At 35.2% G+C, this 18,254-nt stretch overlaps 1 protein-coding gene across 1 annotated transcript in view; it reads right to left on the bottom strand.

Moving 5' to 3' along the window:
* Positions 1–18,254, bottom strand: part of RXFP1 (relaxin family peptide receptor 1) — a 79,116-nt gene that overhangs the window by 17,881 nt on the left and 42,981 nt on the right. The window contains exon 2 of the mRNA XM_062493646.1: positions 10,599–10,754. Within this exon, the coding sequence (XP_062349630.1) occupies positions 10,599–10,754 (156 nt within the window). The remainder of the gene's footprint in view (positions 1–10,598; positions 10,755–18,254) is intronic.

The following is an 18,254-nucleotide window of genomic DNA, read 5'->3' as shown; positions in this document are numbered from 1 at the left end:
AGATTAAGTAACTTCAGGCAAACTATCCTTTGTCTAGTTATTTTTTTGTTATGCATAAATGGAAAAGTTTCAAAGCAAACATAAGTGCCTGTGTTCAGGAATTTCTCCAGTGAGGGAAAAGACAGACTTGATAAGACATTTAAGAACATTTTGCCAACTTTCTCAAAAGCATCTTGCATGTTCTAATCCATTAGCAGTTTTGCCATTCTAGATCATTAAGCTGATATTTAGAAGCAGCCTAATGCGTTTTGGACAAAATTAAAGGTATTGGCAAACTTTCTCCCAGCTGTTTGAAATGCTCAAACGAAGCTCAATTTTAGGACTGTCTGCAGTATGGAATCTGTAACTGATGAAGTGATGAGAACATATGCTTTGTCAAGTGGCAAGTGCCTTAAAAGCCTACTGCCATGTAGATGGGACCATAATGAGGTTTCCTCTATCACTACTCCTGAATATTTAACCGGAGCACATCCATTGACTTTCATTTGTATGACTGGACTCAGAAATATGTAGGAATTCAACATACAAGGAGAAGGTAAGATTTTTAAAAAGAAACTTGGAAAGATGGTTTTAAAATGAGATTATTCTTGAAATATTAATAATTCCAAACGAATGCTTTGCAGTCAGGAATATAGTATGAAAATACTCTTAGATTTTCTAATTCATAATTATGTTCACAGAAAGTTTTGGACAACCAACCACTTGTTTGTAGATTCTGAATATACAGCTAAGAGCCATAAATTCTAAGCCCCCTGTAAGCCAGTGAACATATAAAATATAATTTTTCTGCATTTTTCTGGTTCTGACACTAAGGAGTGGATATATGAGACTTTATTCCACATTTTTGTATTTTTAAAGTGCTTTGTCATGTGAGGTGACCATCAATGCATTTCACATCTGCAGAGAAAAAGGATGAGAAGTGCCTCCTACACTAACAGGAATGATGGAGCAGTTTGCTACAAAGTGGAGATTCCTCAGCATTTTTGAGGAAGTCTAGAGGCAGCTGTGTATTTTTATATTTTATAAAAAAGAAGGGGGAAAATTCACGGAGAAGATGGATTATTTTGTACTGGAATAATTCTGGCTGTTTGGTGTTTCTTGTAAGTTCATTTTAAATAATGGGCTTTTCTCATGGCATGCTTTCAACTAGAAATAAAAACGCATATCTGAATATAATAGAACAAGTTATTAAACATCTTTTGACCTCCAGAAACATATGCTTTGGGCCAAACTTTGTGCCCAAGAATGGGACAGTCTCTATATTAGCCAAACTGTTTTCTCAAATCCCAAAATAATGTATTGTGCAAATAACTATAGTTAGTACAACCATATTCTGTGAAACACTCAGTGGTAGAACTGTGAATCACTTTTTGATAATTCAGCGTTTATATGAAGGTTTCTGACTTGTTTATCTCTTTCAAGGTAAGGGCCTCCAAACACTTTAAGAAATGACTGGTAGTAATACCAGTCTTGAAATCCCAAATCTATCATTTGAGGGAGTGCAGTTGAGAAATTACTTTTACCCTGAGCCAGTTCTAAAATGGATTTTGTTAGCTGTGGTTCTGTTAAAAAAAAAAAAAAAAAGGCATCATCAAATCTTCCTCTACATGGGATAAGTGAAATAAGTGGTGGCAAACTGGATTTATCTGACTACAGATTAATATGCTCTTTCTTGCTGGAAGTTTCTAATTACCACTTCTGATGGGAAAAAGAAAGAGAAAATCCTGACAACAGATTTGAGCAATCATTACAGTGACAGATCCACGAAAGTATATTCTATTGTTAGTTAAAGAACATATTTCTTAGTATGGAGCTTATGATGAGGATGCTATCTGTATGACTTCCTCCTCTCAGCCACATCTTCATGGGTTATTATACAGAGAAATGCTACCAGTTAAATGCACAAACACTCTAAAAAGACACTGTATCACCCTTTGATTTTGCCTTTGCTGTTGGTGGTCATAACCCATGGACATATTTCTTCTTGTCAGTTGTTCAAATAAACCTTCACTTGCTGTAAGGAATGACTTCAGGCTTTTCACAAAAGTATCTTTTGGTACAAGGAAAACCTGTGTCCTTCCAAATTCCTCCCAAATTTTGCCCTAAACCAGGACACCTCCAGACAAGAAGCATTTCCTTTATAAATATTTACAGATGAAAGTATATAATTGACCTTTTCCGCAGACTTGAGGCATCCTGATACAGCCTCATAACTTACAGCAAGACCAAAACCACAGAGATTTTACAAAACTGAGGGCTGCAGTGCCTGGAGCACTCAAAACTGGGAGGTAATTTCACTGTCTCAGTTTAAAGAGCTGGACACCTTATCAATCAATTCAAAGACAATTTACCCCACACCAATCTGCATGTCACTGTACATATAGTGTGTCCTGTACCTGCTGATTATTGAAATCACATGCAACTTGTCTGCTTATATGTGACAATGCAGTCATAGTAAACCACACAGGAAACAAATCAATTTGCATAAAGTTTACAGTTCTCTGGATGAACTAGATTACATGTTTACACAAGTTTATTTTTGGTTTCAGAGCAATTTAATTAACCTACTACTACTGTTAAGAAAACAGGCAGGTTTAAATTTCCAAACGATAAACTTCTTAATGCTGCATCTTTATTCCTGTGAAACATGTGCATAGAGTTTTCTAGTTTTATAACAATATTCTTAATATTTTTATATTATTCTGATTTTCTATTCTGTTTTTCTTGAAGTATATTCATTTTTTAAAGTTAAAATAATCTAATAGCATTAATACATCTACAGAACCTTTAGTTGCTTGGAAGTGCCTTTGCAGTAAGCCAGTAGAGTGGAGATCAGGAGAGATGTAAGTCTAGTGAAATGCAAGTGCCTCTTAGTTACCAACAATATTTAAAAATCACAGTAGCAAAATTGATTAAAAGCCCTCAAAACTTCAGCAAAACTATTCCATGTGCTGATATCTGTATATCAGAGTAAACCTTATTATTTCAGTGCCATATACTGTGGATTGATGGCAGTAACAATAAAATTTGGTCATATATGAAAAACTTCCATGTGTAGCTAGAAAATCCTATCTTTTCCAGGGTATTTGATACATTTTGAGTATACTATTGTCTGTCACTTATATATTTTATGCTTCACAAACAGAATTTGCTATCTAAGGCTCAAAACTGAATAGCACCTCATATTCAAATCTTGTCTTTTAAGTGTGATGGGGAAAATGCCATGCCAAGAAAACATAAGACCAACTATAACATTATACATTATTAGTATTAATTTGAATATAAAAGCATCAAGGTTTTCTGAAATGTGCTGAGACAATAATGAAATTTATCAAACCTTATGAGCAATCTTTTAATATTAAAACATGCATCATTTGTATAGATGTTTTGAAATATGCCATGAAATTTAGATGTCTGCTATGGAAAACTAGAAGGTGATTTAATGAACCTGCAGAACTGCAATAATTCTGTGTATGATTCACAGAAACTCATACAAAACCAGCATTACATTATACAGACTGTTACTATGTTTATCCTGTTGAATTTTTATTGGGTCCTTTTAAAAAAAGAGCTGGTCTGTTGTAAGTTTTTTAGTAAGGTAAACCAGTCATCTGGTGACTGTGTGGAGAATGGTAACAGATGAGGTCTGTGTTTTTAGAGGCAAATAGGTGCAAGACTTCAAACAGCCACTCCCTGCTCCAGTTCTTTAGGAAAACCTCTGTGTGTGATGAATGTCTATAAGTGAATTTACAGCTGGGGAGTTGAATGCTGTCCTTTGTTCAGAGAACTCTTAGGGCTGAGAGCAACACAATAGTAAATACATTTAGCCAGCAAAAAACTCCTCTGGAGTCAGAAACAAATCAAATCTGCATGCCTGTTCTTGCTTCACTAGACTGGAAAAATGTGTCTATGACACTGTGATTAAAAAACAAATGCAGACACACTGCAACCACTGCTTAGCTGCCAAAAAACTGTTTTACAGAACTATCAGCAAAATTGTCCAGAAGCCAAATTTTTGAACACTGAGGAAACTTTGCTCTCAAAATACCTCAGGCTACATTGTTCCTTTAATTGCTCTACATAATTAAAGATACTGCTTACCAAAAAGGATAGAATTAAACACTAGCACATTTTTTCTTCCATTCTCCCTTTTATTATTATTTTATGTATGTAAAGAGTTGTCAAATGTGTAACAATAGTTGCTGATTTTAATGTCCCACTCATGGCAAAAGAGTCTGGATTGCAGAGCTGCAAAGGATTAGGGCCAGTGTTTGTGATTTTTGTTTTGAAATTAAGAATTCTGGTGATTGCATTTTTTACAATTCTTATGATAAAATGCTTTTTATTCTAAGTAGGACTTATACCTGTGCTACTTTCACATAAACACTTCCTCTAGGGATTTATTAGTAATAAATGAAGAGCCTATATTAGCAAAAAGTTCTGAGATGAGCATTAAGAGCTATTCAGTAGTGTGATATGAGAGTAACACTAATTTTAAGCGAAGAATAAACTGTACTTCCTCAACCAATTAAGTTTGAGATAAAAAGGATTGAGGCATTTATTTATGAAATTTATGTGTCAAAGACTGCATGGGGAAAGATTGTATACCTGATGTTTCTGTGACCGGTTGCACAAGCTAGATTTCTCCATTTAAAGGACAAAAAAACCCTAGCACAGTTCTTCCAGTCTTTCCCACATCTATTGAGGAAGGTTGGTACATGAGTAACAAACATTGGGTTTTCAGAACATACGATCTGTTTATTAGTTTCCTAATTTAGGTAAGTTATGATTCTTTGTTCACTGAAGACAGTGGGAGTGTCTCTGTTGATTCTAGTGGACTCAGTCCAGGTCAGCTCTCACTGGGCTTGGCTTTGCTTCATAAGTCAGGTGGTGTGACTGAAGATACCACACCACTCATACTGTTTGTGTTTTAAATTAGAACAGAACATAACAAATCCAAAAACTGTATAGATTTTGACTGCATGTTTGTGTGCTATCAAACCTTGTTGGAAGTTAGGAAAAGCTTTTGAATCTGAAAGCAGAATTATTTATAAAGAAATGAGTGCACCTCTACTTTACATATAAGGGATTTTCAGAACCCATAGCTACAGGATGCTGCCACATAGCATTAGTTATATTAGTTACAGAGCAAGAGGGATTAATCTCAGTCTTTCAGACATATAAAATATGTTTTCAAATTGGCCAGGTAGTATGCGAAGTCCAGAGAAAAGCCCAGTACCTTTTGACACCTGATTATGTTTCTATATTTTTCCCAAACTAAATTTGGCAGTTGATGGGTTGTTTTGAAACAAGAAACTGGAGGTAAGCTTCACTGCAATTTACTGGGAAGCTTCTTCTGAAAAACTGGCATCGTACTAACAGCACAGCTAATTTGCAGTTCTGATGATGAAATTGTGCTAATGACCCAGTAGAATGTATGGAATATAAGGAACAATATTGCAACAAAGGTCTTAGAAAATCAGACAGGAAAAAGATCTATTCAGTCTCTCAGTGGTTCAAAATTTAACAGCATTAAGAATCTTTGCAGCAATTTTTAATTAGTATGTTATGACTACAAAATGGCAACTGACCCAGTGCTGTATCCAGCAGAGATAATTACATAAAAGTTGTTTGACTGAGAACATGGTGCTTTTATCACTGCATGCAATAATAGGATAATTTTAGTAAGAGAAAGCTGACCCTTATCTAGGACAAAAACTGGTTAATTCAGCCTTCCAAGTAGAAGGCATATCAGAAAACGGAAAAAAAAAATAGTGCAAGATTTAAAACTTTAATTAGGAGCATATGAAAGAACATTTTTTCTGTGTGTCTAAAGCTATTATAGATATTTTGAAAACAAAAATAAACATGGATCATTACTGACAGTTTTAGCTGTCTTCTTCCAAATGCATAGAGTACATTTATGTTATGATTAACTTTTCAATTTACTTTCCAATATTTCACATCAAGTTTTGTTACTCTAAAGAAACACACCTTGTAATGAGAAAATACATGTAGGCTCAGTGAAAATCTATATCATAAATATTGTAGTTTTGTTATTTTTGTTTTTCATGGATTAACTGCTGTTTTTATCAACTGTTGTTAGTTTTGTTTCTGTTTTATCGTTAAACATCCCTGTGAAGGCAGACATCTCAAAACTCTTCTTTCCATGAATTTGTACTTGGGAATGCATACCTGGCACATTTAACATGCCACTGGACATCAAAGAGTTTGCCTAGAGATTGTTTAGACTGCATTAACAGGCATATTGCAGCAGTTATGTCTTCAATGTGAGAATTATTTGTTACTTATTTTAGGAACAATTCCCATGTCAACATTGCCATGGCATTAGGCAAGCAGAATTTGTGATTATACCTATTTATCCTTGCTCACTTTTAAAAAGCAATCGAGTAAACAAATGTTATAACTTCCCATCTATAAATGCCAACTGTCAACATAATTGAACCTTACAGCTGTAAATAAATGGGAAAAGCTCTTCCCTGGAAAATCAGGTCAAAGCCATTATGTTTGAACTCAAACACAGTAGGAAAAAACAGTATCAAACTTGCTCTGCCTTGCCATCTTGATCTTTAAACAAGCTTGGGTACAGAAGGATGCTGAAATTGCTATATCTTATTTCCCCACATATTTTGAATTTTGCAAATATATACAAAAATAACTCCAAGTGAAACATGATAGAGTTTAAATTGCTTCACAATGCCCTTAGCTTAATTAAGAACTTGGTGCTTTAGCAAGCATGAGCATGAAAAAGAACAGCAAAGTAAAATTTACTGCTCTTTCTAGTCTAAAAAAGGAAATTCCTCAAAACCATAAGCTTTATGACAAATTACAAAACTTTCAATTATTTTTATTTAAAAATATTATTTTCATGACAGATTTGCAGAGATACTTGCTTCGTCTTGCTGGACTATGTTTTCAAGTTCAAAATGTAAAATTGCATTTTCCATGCACATTTAAAGTTAGCTATAGTTCAAGCAGAGTGTCCCATCACTGCAGGTGGGATTTGCCAGCTGCCTCTTCTTATTGCAGTTTACTACATTGCCTCAAGCTCTTCCCCATCAGGGTATCGCACACAGAATTTTATTGATTTTGGAAAGCAAACTAGGTGACAAAGGCATGAGTTTTCAAAAATGAGTGACTTCACTCTACTGTGAAATATCAGCTATAATTCACCCCTTTCCAGAAGGGGAAGAAATGCTGAAGATGAGCTGGCAAGCAGGATATCCACACTCTGAGGTTAAGCACTAACACAGCTTTCTGGGTCTGTTCCCAAGTCTACCTATGATCCTACTTTGAGATCTTCACTACTCTGGACCTTATTTTTATGCTTATTACTTGGATGTGGAGAGGAGGGTGGAAGTGAAAGAGGAAGCAGAATTGAAGAGGGCACCACAAAGCCAGTCTTTGTGTGCCTAGGCTGGATATGAGCAGTGATTACAGCACATTTGAAGACGCATCTCTCAGCGAGGATTTGGTTAAGTTTGAAATATTCATAATCATGTTTTGCTGTTACCAGGTACACAGTGCCTGAAACAGGATCAATACTGCAAAGAATCTCAGAGACTACAACAATTTTTTACAATAGTTTCTTACAAATACAATCTTAAAAAGATTACAACTATTATTTCCTTAGAGAAATGAAGTGGGGAAATGAGACAAATTTGTTCATTAAAAAAAGAAAGGAACCACTACAAGATAGTTGGAGTGAAACATCTAATGACATATTTTGCTTTGTGTTTCCATGCTATACAGCTATAGACTAAAGATGGTGCTTCATTATTGCTGTTAGTGAAACAGTTGGTTTACCTAGCTTTGTTTGAAATACAAACAAAAACAAAACAAAAAAAAAGGTATTTTTGAACTACTTTGAGGGTCTACATAGATTTTTTTTCCTCTCCCACACTAGTTGGGTTGCATCCTGTAGACTAGTCATCTCAAAGTTCCTCAAATTGATGCAAATGTGTTCAGGAATAGAAAAGTTGAACTATCTAATTAGAATACTTTGTGGATGAGATTAAAATTTCCATGGCACTGAATGAAACAATTACTACACTGGAATTATTTAATTTTTAATTTCTTCTCTGTAACCAAGAACAATTTACTAGTTGTAAATTAAAAGAAAAAGGGGGGAGAAGGAGCCATATAACCATATAACTTCTGGAATGAGGAGGCATACTGAAGTGACCTCAGGAATGGAAGGGGGAAAAAAAGACAGATGGTTTCACTGTCTTAGGAACTAATCACTGAGACCTCTTTTCTTGTATTTTAAGCAAGATGAATAATCAAAAATAGAGTTACCCCACAAAGATCTCCCCACTTACTAGATGTGGAGTCATTGCAGAAAATCTCATCAGGACATTCCATGTCAAAGTATGACTGCAATACCAATTTTTGAGAAAACATTACTGATTAATGCATTTCTAAATTACACTAATGCATTTCTAAATGAGAAGAGGGGGTCAAGATATGAGAAGAACACCAGTAACATAGTTTTTCCCAGTAGCATAGTTTTACCCAGAACGTCAATACAATGACAATGAATACAATCTTTTGTAATTTAGGTTTTGAGAACTCGATGCTAACTCTTCCTTGAAATACAATAGAGAGAAGAGGATTCAATGTTACAGCTAAATTGTCTTGTGTGTTCATTTCTATAGAAGAACACTAAGGCGTTACTAAGGACTTTGTTATTCATTACTTCAGGGTTCAGTATTAAATTACTTCTTGCAGCACCCTCCCTGCTCACTGACAACCCATGTTACTTCTAATTGAATTTTTAAAACTGGTTATTCATAATCCAAGAATACTTCTGTTCTGTGCCAGTAATAAGATGAGAAGCAAAGAACTCTTCTATCAATGGTATCAATGATCTCAAATTTCTTTTCCTTCCTAATCAATTCTATGATTCTATACTCTTTTGTACCTCCCATTACAGAACTGTGTATATCCTAATTAGCATCATATTAAGCTGTATCTTTCAGAAAGTCCTTGTATGGTAGACTTTGTGGTATTATACAGAAATGAAATATGGGTAAAGCAACTGTTTATTGTCTTTGGACTTCTAAAACATGAAAGGGCATCATCATTGTCAATTTCTGCTACTGTAGGTCAGGATAGCTACAGAAAAAACAGAGCAAGCCATTTTTGTTCAGGATTTTGATTATTTAAAACACCAATTAGGTTTATAGCAACAGCAAATGGTAAAAAAATACAAAATAGTGCAGGTCTGTTTTATGGGATTAGAATTTAAAATCGCTTTTGTATGGAGTAAGACACTGAAATTGCATATGTATAATAATAAGACACTTCACATAGGTACACTAATCAGCTTCACATGCAATGAGAACAATTACTTTCAAAACCTTGTTGATTTTGCTGAGAATCTTGGTGGAAAATACCTTTACCATATTGTGTTTGAAATTCCTTTCAGAAAATTTCTTCCAGTACGCATAGCATAGAATTTTCACCTAATATTTTAATTCTTCCCCACTTTTCCCACCCAGATGTGACGATGATGATGTGTCTGCCTGGGACTGACAAACAGTTCAGCTGCTTGGCTCTGGAGAGCTGGAGGCAGCACATGAGGCAGGGCACGGCGCACCTGGCTGTTCTCCATGGCTACAGGAGGCCTGCTTCCCCCATCTGCCATGGATCAGCAGCTCAGAAGAGCACCTCTGAAAATATCCAGGCTGTAAGTAAGGTGACAACAGCAGTAAATAAAATGTGCTGGGGCTTATTTTCTCTCCCTGTGCTCTTAGCTCACAACAAAATAGTGAAGCTCTCTCCTCACAGAATATAGGGGCCCCTTTCCAGACTATCCCAGGTTTGTGCCACCTCTGAGCTGTGTCCAAACACTGCATGAGAGATGCTAGTCAGCACAGACAAAAGCTGTGCCAGGGCCATGCTCACAAATAAGCAGAAAGCCCTAGGCCTACCTGGTTTGCAGTAGAGGTAAATAAAGCCAAAGCCTATAAGCCAAGTCAAGGTCACAGCTATGATAAAGAGGGGTTAGGAGTGACAAGGATCAAAACAGTATGCACAAGTGACCTGACTATATGTATGCCCTGGGATCTTTCCTGGGATTTTTCAACCACCAAAGTCTGCTGGTAGTGCAGCTTTCACAGTACACTCACAGACACACGTTTCTCCCAAATTAGGGCATAAATAATTTCTGTAAAACCTTGAAAATTCTTCTAAATTATGTTTCCCACATTAAGTCACATTAAGCTTTTCATAAACTATTGGAACATACATCCACCTCTCCTCAGCAAGTCTTTGATAGATCACATACATCCATTTGAAGACATCAAAATGACATGTACAAAGAAGTTCGAAGCAAGAAAAGAATGGGCTACTGATAACTGATACCATTTACAAAGAAAAATGTGGCCCCTTCTTCTTTCTCCAGCAAATGGTTTGCTGGGTGGCTTTATTAGCTAAAGCAGACCTGTTGCATCCTCTGAAAAACATGTAACTTTCCTATTCCTGACAGTCCACAACCTCCCCTTTGGTGGGAGCACTGCCTGGGTTTCAGTGACTACAGGTGCTAGACACAAAGAAAAGTTGCAGCCACGTACCACAGTTGTCTTCGTCAGCCCGATTCCCGCAGTTATCCTCACCATTACAGTGCAGCTGTTGGGGCAAACACTTCGTGATATTGCCACATGGAAAGTAGCCCACGGGGCACCTCGTGCCAGCTCCAGAAACATGATCTTCCAAAGAGTCACAGATGACTAAATAGGACCAGAAAAAATATGTTTATTTTATGATGTGTTTTGTTAGTATGCCTTTGTAAGTACTCATTCACATTTGAATGTGAATATCAAGAAACAAAAACGAACTAATTCATTTGCCTTGAAATTACAAATAGTATATGAAGTACTTGTTAAACTTGGCAAAAATATATTGTTACCTAACTAAAATTTCCTTTGATATAAAGCAAATATTTCATCTCTTCATCCTCAGAATAAGATCAAAATGTAAATTATACAAGACAAATGACATAAAAGCACTATTTTAAAGGATTGTTTTGCTATTTCTGATAACAATATACCAGACAAGCTATAGGTATTTCTGCCCATGGAAGGGCGGTTGGAGCCAGATGATCTTTCAGGTCCCTTCCAACCCAAACCATTCCATGACATTAATTTGTGCTGAAATTTTATACCCAGATAGATAAGTCCCTTTATATGAAGTCAGATGTATATATTTGATTATATTCCAATTTTAAAGAAATTTCTTGGTGTAAATGGACCAAGGACCTAAGAACAAGGCAACCATGATCAAATCTGTGACACAGTTTTGCTGAAAATTGAGTAAGACATCATGAAGGAGCCAATTATGAATCCTTCAGAAGAGTTGTCATTCTTATCCAAAAACTGTGGAGATATTGGTCAGAATGCATCAGTGTGAAGTTTAGATACACAGGTGCTGTTCTGCTGAGCCCATGCTTTGTGGGAAAAGAACCTCAGAGAGCACAGGATGTCATTCAAGCAGTGCTGAGGGGAAAGGTAGAGGGATGCTGATGAGGGACTCCAGGGCAGCTGGAGGACTCTGCCTGTCCTCTGTTCTTCACTTCTCTGTGCTGCAGCAGCTGCAATTACCCACACTTGCAGATGCATGATGTCTTAGCAGTCCCACCAGTGTGCCTGTGAGACAAATTCTGCCATCACTATGTTTTTTCCAAAAAAGCATGACTGATCTATTATTTCTGTAATGGATTGCAGGATGCCAAGTCAGATTTCTTGTATGAGATCAACTTCTTTGCAAGAACATGCTATGGAGAGGGTTTAAAATTACTCTAGAAGTAAATTTTTTCAGTCCGCAATATGTTGGTAATGGAGAAAAGCATCATTGAGACAGAATACTATCCAGTGTTCTGCACTTCCAAAGCTCACCTGAACCTATCTAGCACCTTTCCGCAAGTGTCTGCTAATTTAATTTTTGAAGCACTTTCAAAAAGGAGTATCACCTTCTTATTAGAGCTACCATTTGACTAAATGCATACTGTTACATAAAAACCCCAAAATCAAATACAAATTTTATTTTAAATTTCATTGCTTAAATTTCATTATTAACTGTGATGTGGTGCTTGTTCAGATAGTAAAAAGCTAATTCTGAAACATGTGACTATTTTTCCAGGCTATTTTCAAATACAAAGTATAAATCTTTCACACAACTTTCTCAGATTAACAAGTGATGTTCTTCGACAACATCTGATTTTATGCACTCATTTTTCTCTTGGACTAAGAGAAAACACCTGAAATTCAATCAACTACTTCAGATTCATAAAAAATCTCTTCCAGAAGAACTTTCTTCCAGTTAAGCCCTTGACAATGATTACAACTCTGAAAAATTGAAATGTAAGAGCTGTAGCTGCAGAAAACTGAGATAAATATCTTCTATATGTACAGAATTATCCTTGCTGTCAGAAGCATCCTGCATAGAAAGCCATATATTCCAGCTAACCACCACTGAATGATTTTAAAGTGTTGATTTGCTTTTATCCACAAGCATATAACCTACGCAATTACTCAAAGAACATTAGTTCCTTAAGACTTTTACATAGAGGTACCAAAAATAATGCTACATCCTAATCACGGGGTGAATTCACACTTGCATATTATTCTAAATTTCTCTGCTGTTTTGTGATGGTATTCAGAACATTATGATTAACTTGTTTCACCCAAAAAGAAGTAGTAAAAAAAGCTTATGTAGCCGTGCTGTTAAGCAAACCGTGTATGCACAGTACTTAGTGCCTTAAGTTCCTTTCTTAGCAAAAAGCTGAGCAGGCAACTGAGGCTCCCTTAAATGCCTGTTACAATCTGAGTACCGACCAAAACATCTGGTAAGAGACAACAGCATGGAAAAAAAACCACCATAAATTAAAACATCACAGACAGACCATCAAAAAACCTCTCCCATGTTGTCAAGGATTTTATCCTACAACTAGAGATATATTTAGACTGATATATTTAGAACCTTGTGCTTAAAGGGGCTGATCTCCATGCAGTTTCAATTTCAAATGGAAGTATTTATGTTCTCACAGCACCATTCAGTGGAATTTCATAGCATGTTCCTAAATTTATTATTAATTATTCAAATATTATTAATCCCTGAACTAATGAATGAATTTGCTGTTGCATTTTAGAAATCTGTACTTTGCCATAAAGAATAAGTCCCTCCTGATGTTCAGTGTTTTGAATTCTCTGTACATTTATAACCTTGATGATATCTATTCTGAATCTCTGCATTACTCATTTTGTGCTACATTGGATTACCCTGGCATGTAAATATCTGCCTGGGAAAGGAGAAAATCCAGCTTTAAAACTCAACAACTTCATCCCAGTTATAAAATCAATGAAAGCACTGGTCTTTGTCTACTGACTTGTTAACATCACTTTGTTTATACAAAAAAAGACAGAAATTTGGACTCTGCTGATTGCAGGAGATTTATGCATGGAAAAGCCCACAGCTCTCTGAGGAAATATTTGGTAAAGCTGACAAAGGTAGATAGGAGATAAGACAGTAAAAGCTGTTGTAAAATGCTAGATAATATTCAAACAATTTTCTTTTGGATTGAGGAAATTAAATTTTGGTCTTTAATGTCAGGAAAATGGATAAAGATAGCACTGCAACAGCAGCAATTAAAAATTATGGTTATTGTTTTACAAATACAGACTTTACTGACACTGGAGTTCACCATGCCAAGATAATGATCTATCACTTCATCTTTGTGATGTGGTATTAAATTGTTGGCTTTTCTACATTTAATTGATTTTCCACTGTGAAAAAATTGAACCACTCTTGTTTGTCTTTGTCTATCTTGTTTGTCTTTTTTTTCAGCAGCTGAAAGAAGATGAAAAGTGATAAACCCGTGACAGACTTGCTTATCAGGTTTGTTTTTACAGATACCAAGTAAAAGAACCTCTTCTTTGTATACCTCATAGAGAAAATAATCTCCTGCCATGCCATGACATAGTGATAATTGCACACATTTCAGCTATTCTGTACCAGAAAAATTCTTTTTCACAGTGTTTAGCATAGATATTAAAATATTTCCAATGTTTCAAGATGAAAGAGAAAAGAAATAGGTGAACCAGTATCAGTATGAACAGCAAAACCACAAAACTCTCTCTGAAGCTTGTTGTCTCAATACAGAAAAATGTTCTACTTAGCAGCATGTTCGTGATACTGCAAATTAAATATTTCTGACTGTCATGTATTTAGGGTCCCATGCAACCTCCCAAATTAATTTCAGATTTTCAAAAAAGTAAACAAGAATTCCTGTCGTGCACCTTTTAAGCTTGTCCAGATTGGCTGCGTCGAGATGCTTATTGCTTGCTATAAGATGCCTGTGGTGAAGAAGAAAGTGAATAATTTTCCCTGGTTGTCTTTAAATATAAGACTAAATTAACTCTGCTTTCCTTTGCTAAAGGAATAAACATAAGTTGGGTTGTCATCTAGTATAGATGGTAAGGCTTTTTCCTCTGTTTCATGGATGCAGAATCACTGGGGAAAGAACATGACAGCTCCTCTTTAAGCAGTCATAAAATGAAATCAAAAGAAGGAACGCATTTGGGAAAGCCAAGAACAAGATGTTCCCAGGACAACATGGCTTGACTTCCAACTAAATTGATTCATTAGGCTTGCTAGTTTTGTGCATTCTTTGAAATACAGTGATTGGGTCACAAGTGCTGTTTGAAAAACCAAATAAGGCACATGTGCTCTGTAAGAACATAGACTTAACACAGTTACTTGTAGGTTCTTTAAAACAAATGAGTATAGTTGCACTGTTCCCTGTGAAGGGAACAGTTCTGGGCTGCGGGGACTGAGTCAAAAGCACTTAAACTAACCAAGGGCATTACTCATTGCTTGGTACCTACTAGTCACACCAGTCTCAACTGTGTCACATATAGGTTCAAACAAAGGCATATCATAATATCAGGAAAATATTTTTGTGTTTTCCAGAATTTGAATAACATGAAATCCAGTGTCATGAATCCAAAATTACTCATTAATTCCATCAGCCAAATAAGCTTGTTGTATCGATTTTACCTGTAATTTTTGTGCTAGCTTGAACACTTCAAGTTGTCAGTTGATTAAAAATATCCCCTTCTGCTGAAAGGTATATTAAGGGCATGTGAAATGGATTTGAAAAACCTTTAGCATAACATAGAACAGGTCTCATAGGCCTATTACCTTCATTCATAAAGATGAATCATCAGAACAAGGTTATAAAAGTTTACAACTATTAATTACTTTAACTTACAAGATGATTAATTAGTTATTAACAAAGAATAGAAGTGACTAGTGGCTGACCAACTGTGATCAGATGGATTTGAATCACAAATAATAGAAAAAAAGAAGACAACAGAACTTAAAAATATATTTTTAAAAAAATTGTCTGAATTTGACCATTACAACAATATATAGAAGTGAATGAAAAGATGAAGTTCATTCTTAGATAATTTTCCTGATTTTGTTATGAATTTTCAGCTTCTTCCCACGAAACAAAGGATTTTAAAGTAATGTATGACTGAGACAAGGATGAAGTTAGTCCATTGTATTTCAGGATAGAATTAAAAACTTAACTTCTGCGTAATTTCATTTAGCTTATTAACTTTATACAGTTTTAGCTTATATAAGTTGCTTAGCTTATATAACTTTACCAGTAAGAATGTTTTTGTCTTTCATAATGTAATTTTATAAAGACTCTCCTAAAATTTTCTTTTAGGAAAAGCTTTCTAGTGATATCTAGGAAAATTTAATAGGAATCTCATATTATTAAACTTCAATAGAACTAAATTTTAAACTGTCCATAAATAGCATAGCGAAAACAGATTCCAGTTTCATACAAGAATAAACCAGAATTTATACACTTGTACTTTACTGCTGCTAATGTACACACACTTGGAATAACACCTTGGGCAAAATTTTCATATGAAAATAGACCTTTGTCTAGTGGCAATAGATTCTTTGGCGCTAATCTTTGAGGCAAAGTGCATGTGGTTTAAAGGATTTAAATATCTGTACAAAGTACTCACAGATGTGTAATTAAACTCTTGTCACCACATTTCCTTTTCTGTAATTTGGTCCTCTGCTTTGGTAGTTCTCCAGCCCAGAAGTCTATAACATTTTCTAAATGCATGTATTGCATATGCATTGCATTCTTAATTTTAGGTTTGATTGTGTGCAAGCCAGGCAGAATGACAGATTAATTTATAAAACATTAGAATTTTTTTTTTATATTTAGTTGTATATTTTTCAACCAAAAACACACTTTCGGTTTTATTGCATTAAATTTGTCTTTAGCAAACTATATTAGATGTCACTCTAGGAATATATAATAATTGAACTATACACTTAAGTTTATGTTTGTTTACATTAAACACAATATAGTATAGCAATGGATTTTAGCAAAAATGGTGCATATATTATGACTGTTTCACACCAATCTGTGGTAATCTGTGGTAATTATCTTGGATTTTAATTTCATAAAGTACCTTGTTGTGGATTACACAATGCTTTCATTTCAGAAGCATTTTCCAAAGCAGAAAATTTGTATTATCTTCTTGAAAATATCACCTACAATCTCACAACAATGTCACTAGTTATCAGTAATGCCACAGATAATTCAGTCTAATTAATCCAGTTACAGTGTTGGAAGACGCGTGTTGTCTAAGTGCCAGGTAAATCCACTCTAGGGCCAGAAACTGCCAGTAGAACAATTCAGACTGGTGACATGGCACCTTGCCAGAGGATTTGGCTTTTATACCTTTTATTAATTTGTCATTTTGTTCTGCTTGCACAGAACTTTGAATAAAAAGATTTTGATGCGCATGAAGAACTGAAAGAGATAATACCTCTAAAAGCCCCAGTATGAAATAAAATAAGTTCCATTCAAATCAAATTTTGTAGGGCATTCCCAGAGGATAAGGGTTCAGCACAATGTCTAACAAATATGCAAATTAATGAACAGAGCAAAACTTTTCTATTCCCCTTTTCTTTCTCTCCTCAAATAAACAGGATTTAAATGATATCTGACTATTATTTCTGTTCAGAAACAAGTTCTAACTCCATATTCTGACATGATTTCCAATAGTAAATGCATCAAGGTAAGCTTTCCTTTGCCCCTGTGTTTTTTGCATCTGTGCAACTCCTCAATTTCACTAATTTCTTTTTCACAGTAGAGCAATATCAAGTTGAAAGCTGGCCATATGAAACACTAGGGTTTTGTTCAAGCAGTGTTAGGTACTGAATAGAAATTAAGGCACCAATCCAAAAGGTTAAATAGGCTGTTAGTCAGCACCATCCCACCTGGAAGGCCCAAAAGCGGAATGGTTAGCCATAAAAATAAAAGAAACTCCTCTCCCAGGAGTTGATTCTTTCTCACAACCACTATTGAGTGTGTTTTGTCTGGTTCTTTGAGTCCCAAAGAGCAAAGAAATTTGTTGCAAGTAATGTTTTCCCCCTCTCATTTGAAACACAGTATTTATGAGCTAATGATTCAAACACATGTAATAAAAAAAAAAAAGAAAAAAGACCTTTGAAGCTTCATACCTGGAATTTTTGAAGTTTTGTAATCCTAAGGTCAAAGGTTTCCTGTATTGCAGTATTTTCCAGGTACCTTGCACTTATTTTTGTATCTTATACCCAGTAGGTTCTTTTTTAAAAAAATCTGAGCAATCCAATAATTGAAAAGTTATTTTAGCCAAAAAGATTAAGGACAGATGTTTATCAATAAATTAGTGTCCCTCAAGCAGCAATCACTCACCTCATCTAGATAACCAGGATTCTGAATTTCAATATGTAAGGACAGCAGTTAGAGATTACTGTAAAGAAGTTCATTTCAGGCTTGCTGCTTTCAGCAAGTTAATCCAGTCAGGCATGCATAAAGAAACACTGACCAGTGAAAACTAAATTATTTAAATGAACAAACAACAGACATCTGTAATAATTCCCTTAAGTTTCCATAAACAAAAGGCAGATTTAAGTGACTTCATGATAAAATATCATATACAGGAGGAAGTCTGTGTACATGTGCGTTCATGCATAGAAGTAAAGAGAATTTCAGCAGATGAGACAGAAAGTACTTGTAGGAAAGCCTTAAGAGAAAGCTGCAATGAGAAAGGGGAATGAAACTGGAAAGGCAATGAACATGGAAATTACTTGCTGATATTCAGATTGTAGGATATTCTGGGAACACATTATTTTCAAAAGAGCAGAACAGC

Source organism: Cinclus cinclus, chromosome 5, assembly GCF_963662255.1.
Source record: "Cinclus cinclus chromosome 5, bCinCin1.1, whole genome shotgun sequence".
In the NCBI taxonomy this organism is placed as follows: Eukaryota; Metazoa; Chordata; class Aves; order Passeriformes; family Cinclidae; genus Cinclus; species Cinclus cinclus.
Note: the sequence above shows the minus strand (reverse complement) of the source record. Positions and strands in the feature narration are given on the sequence as shown.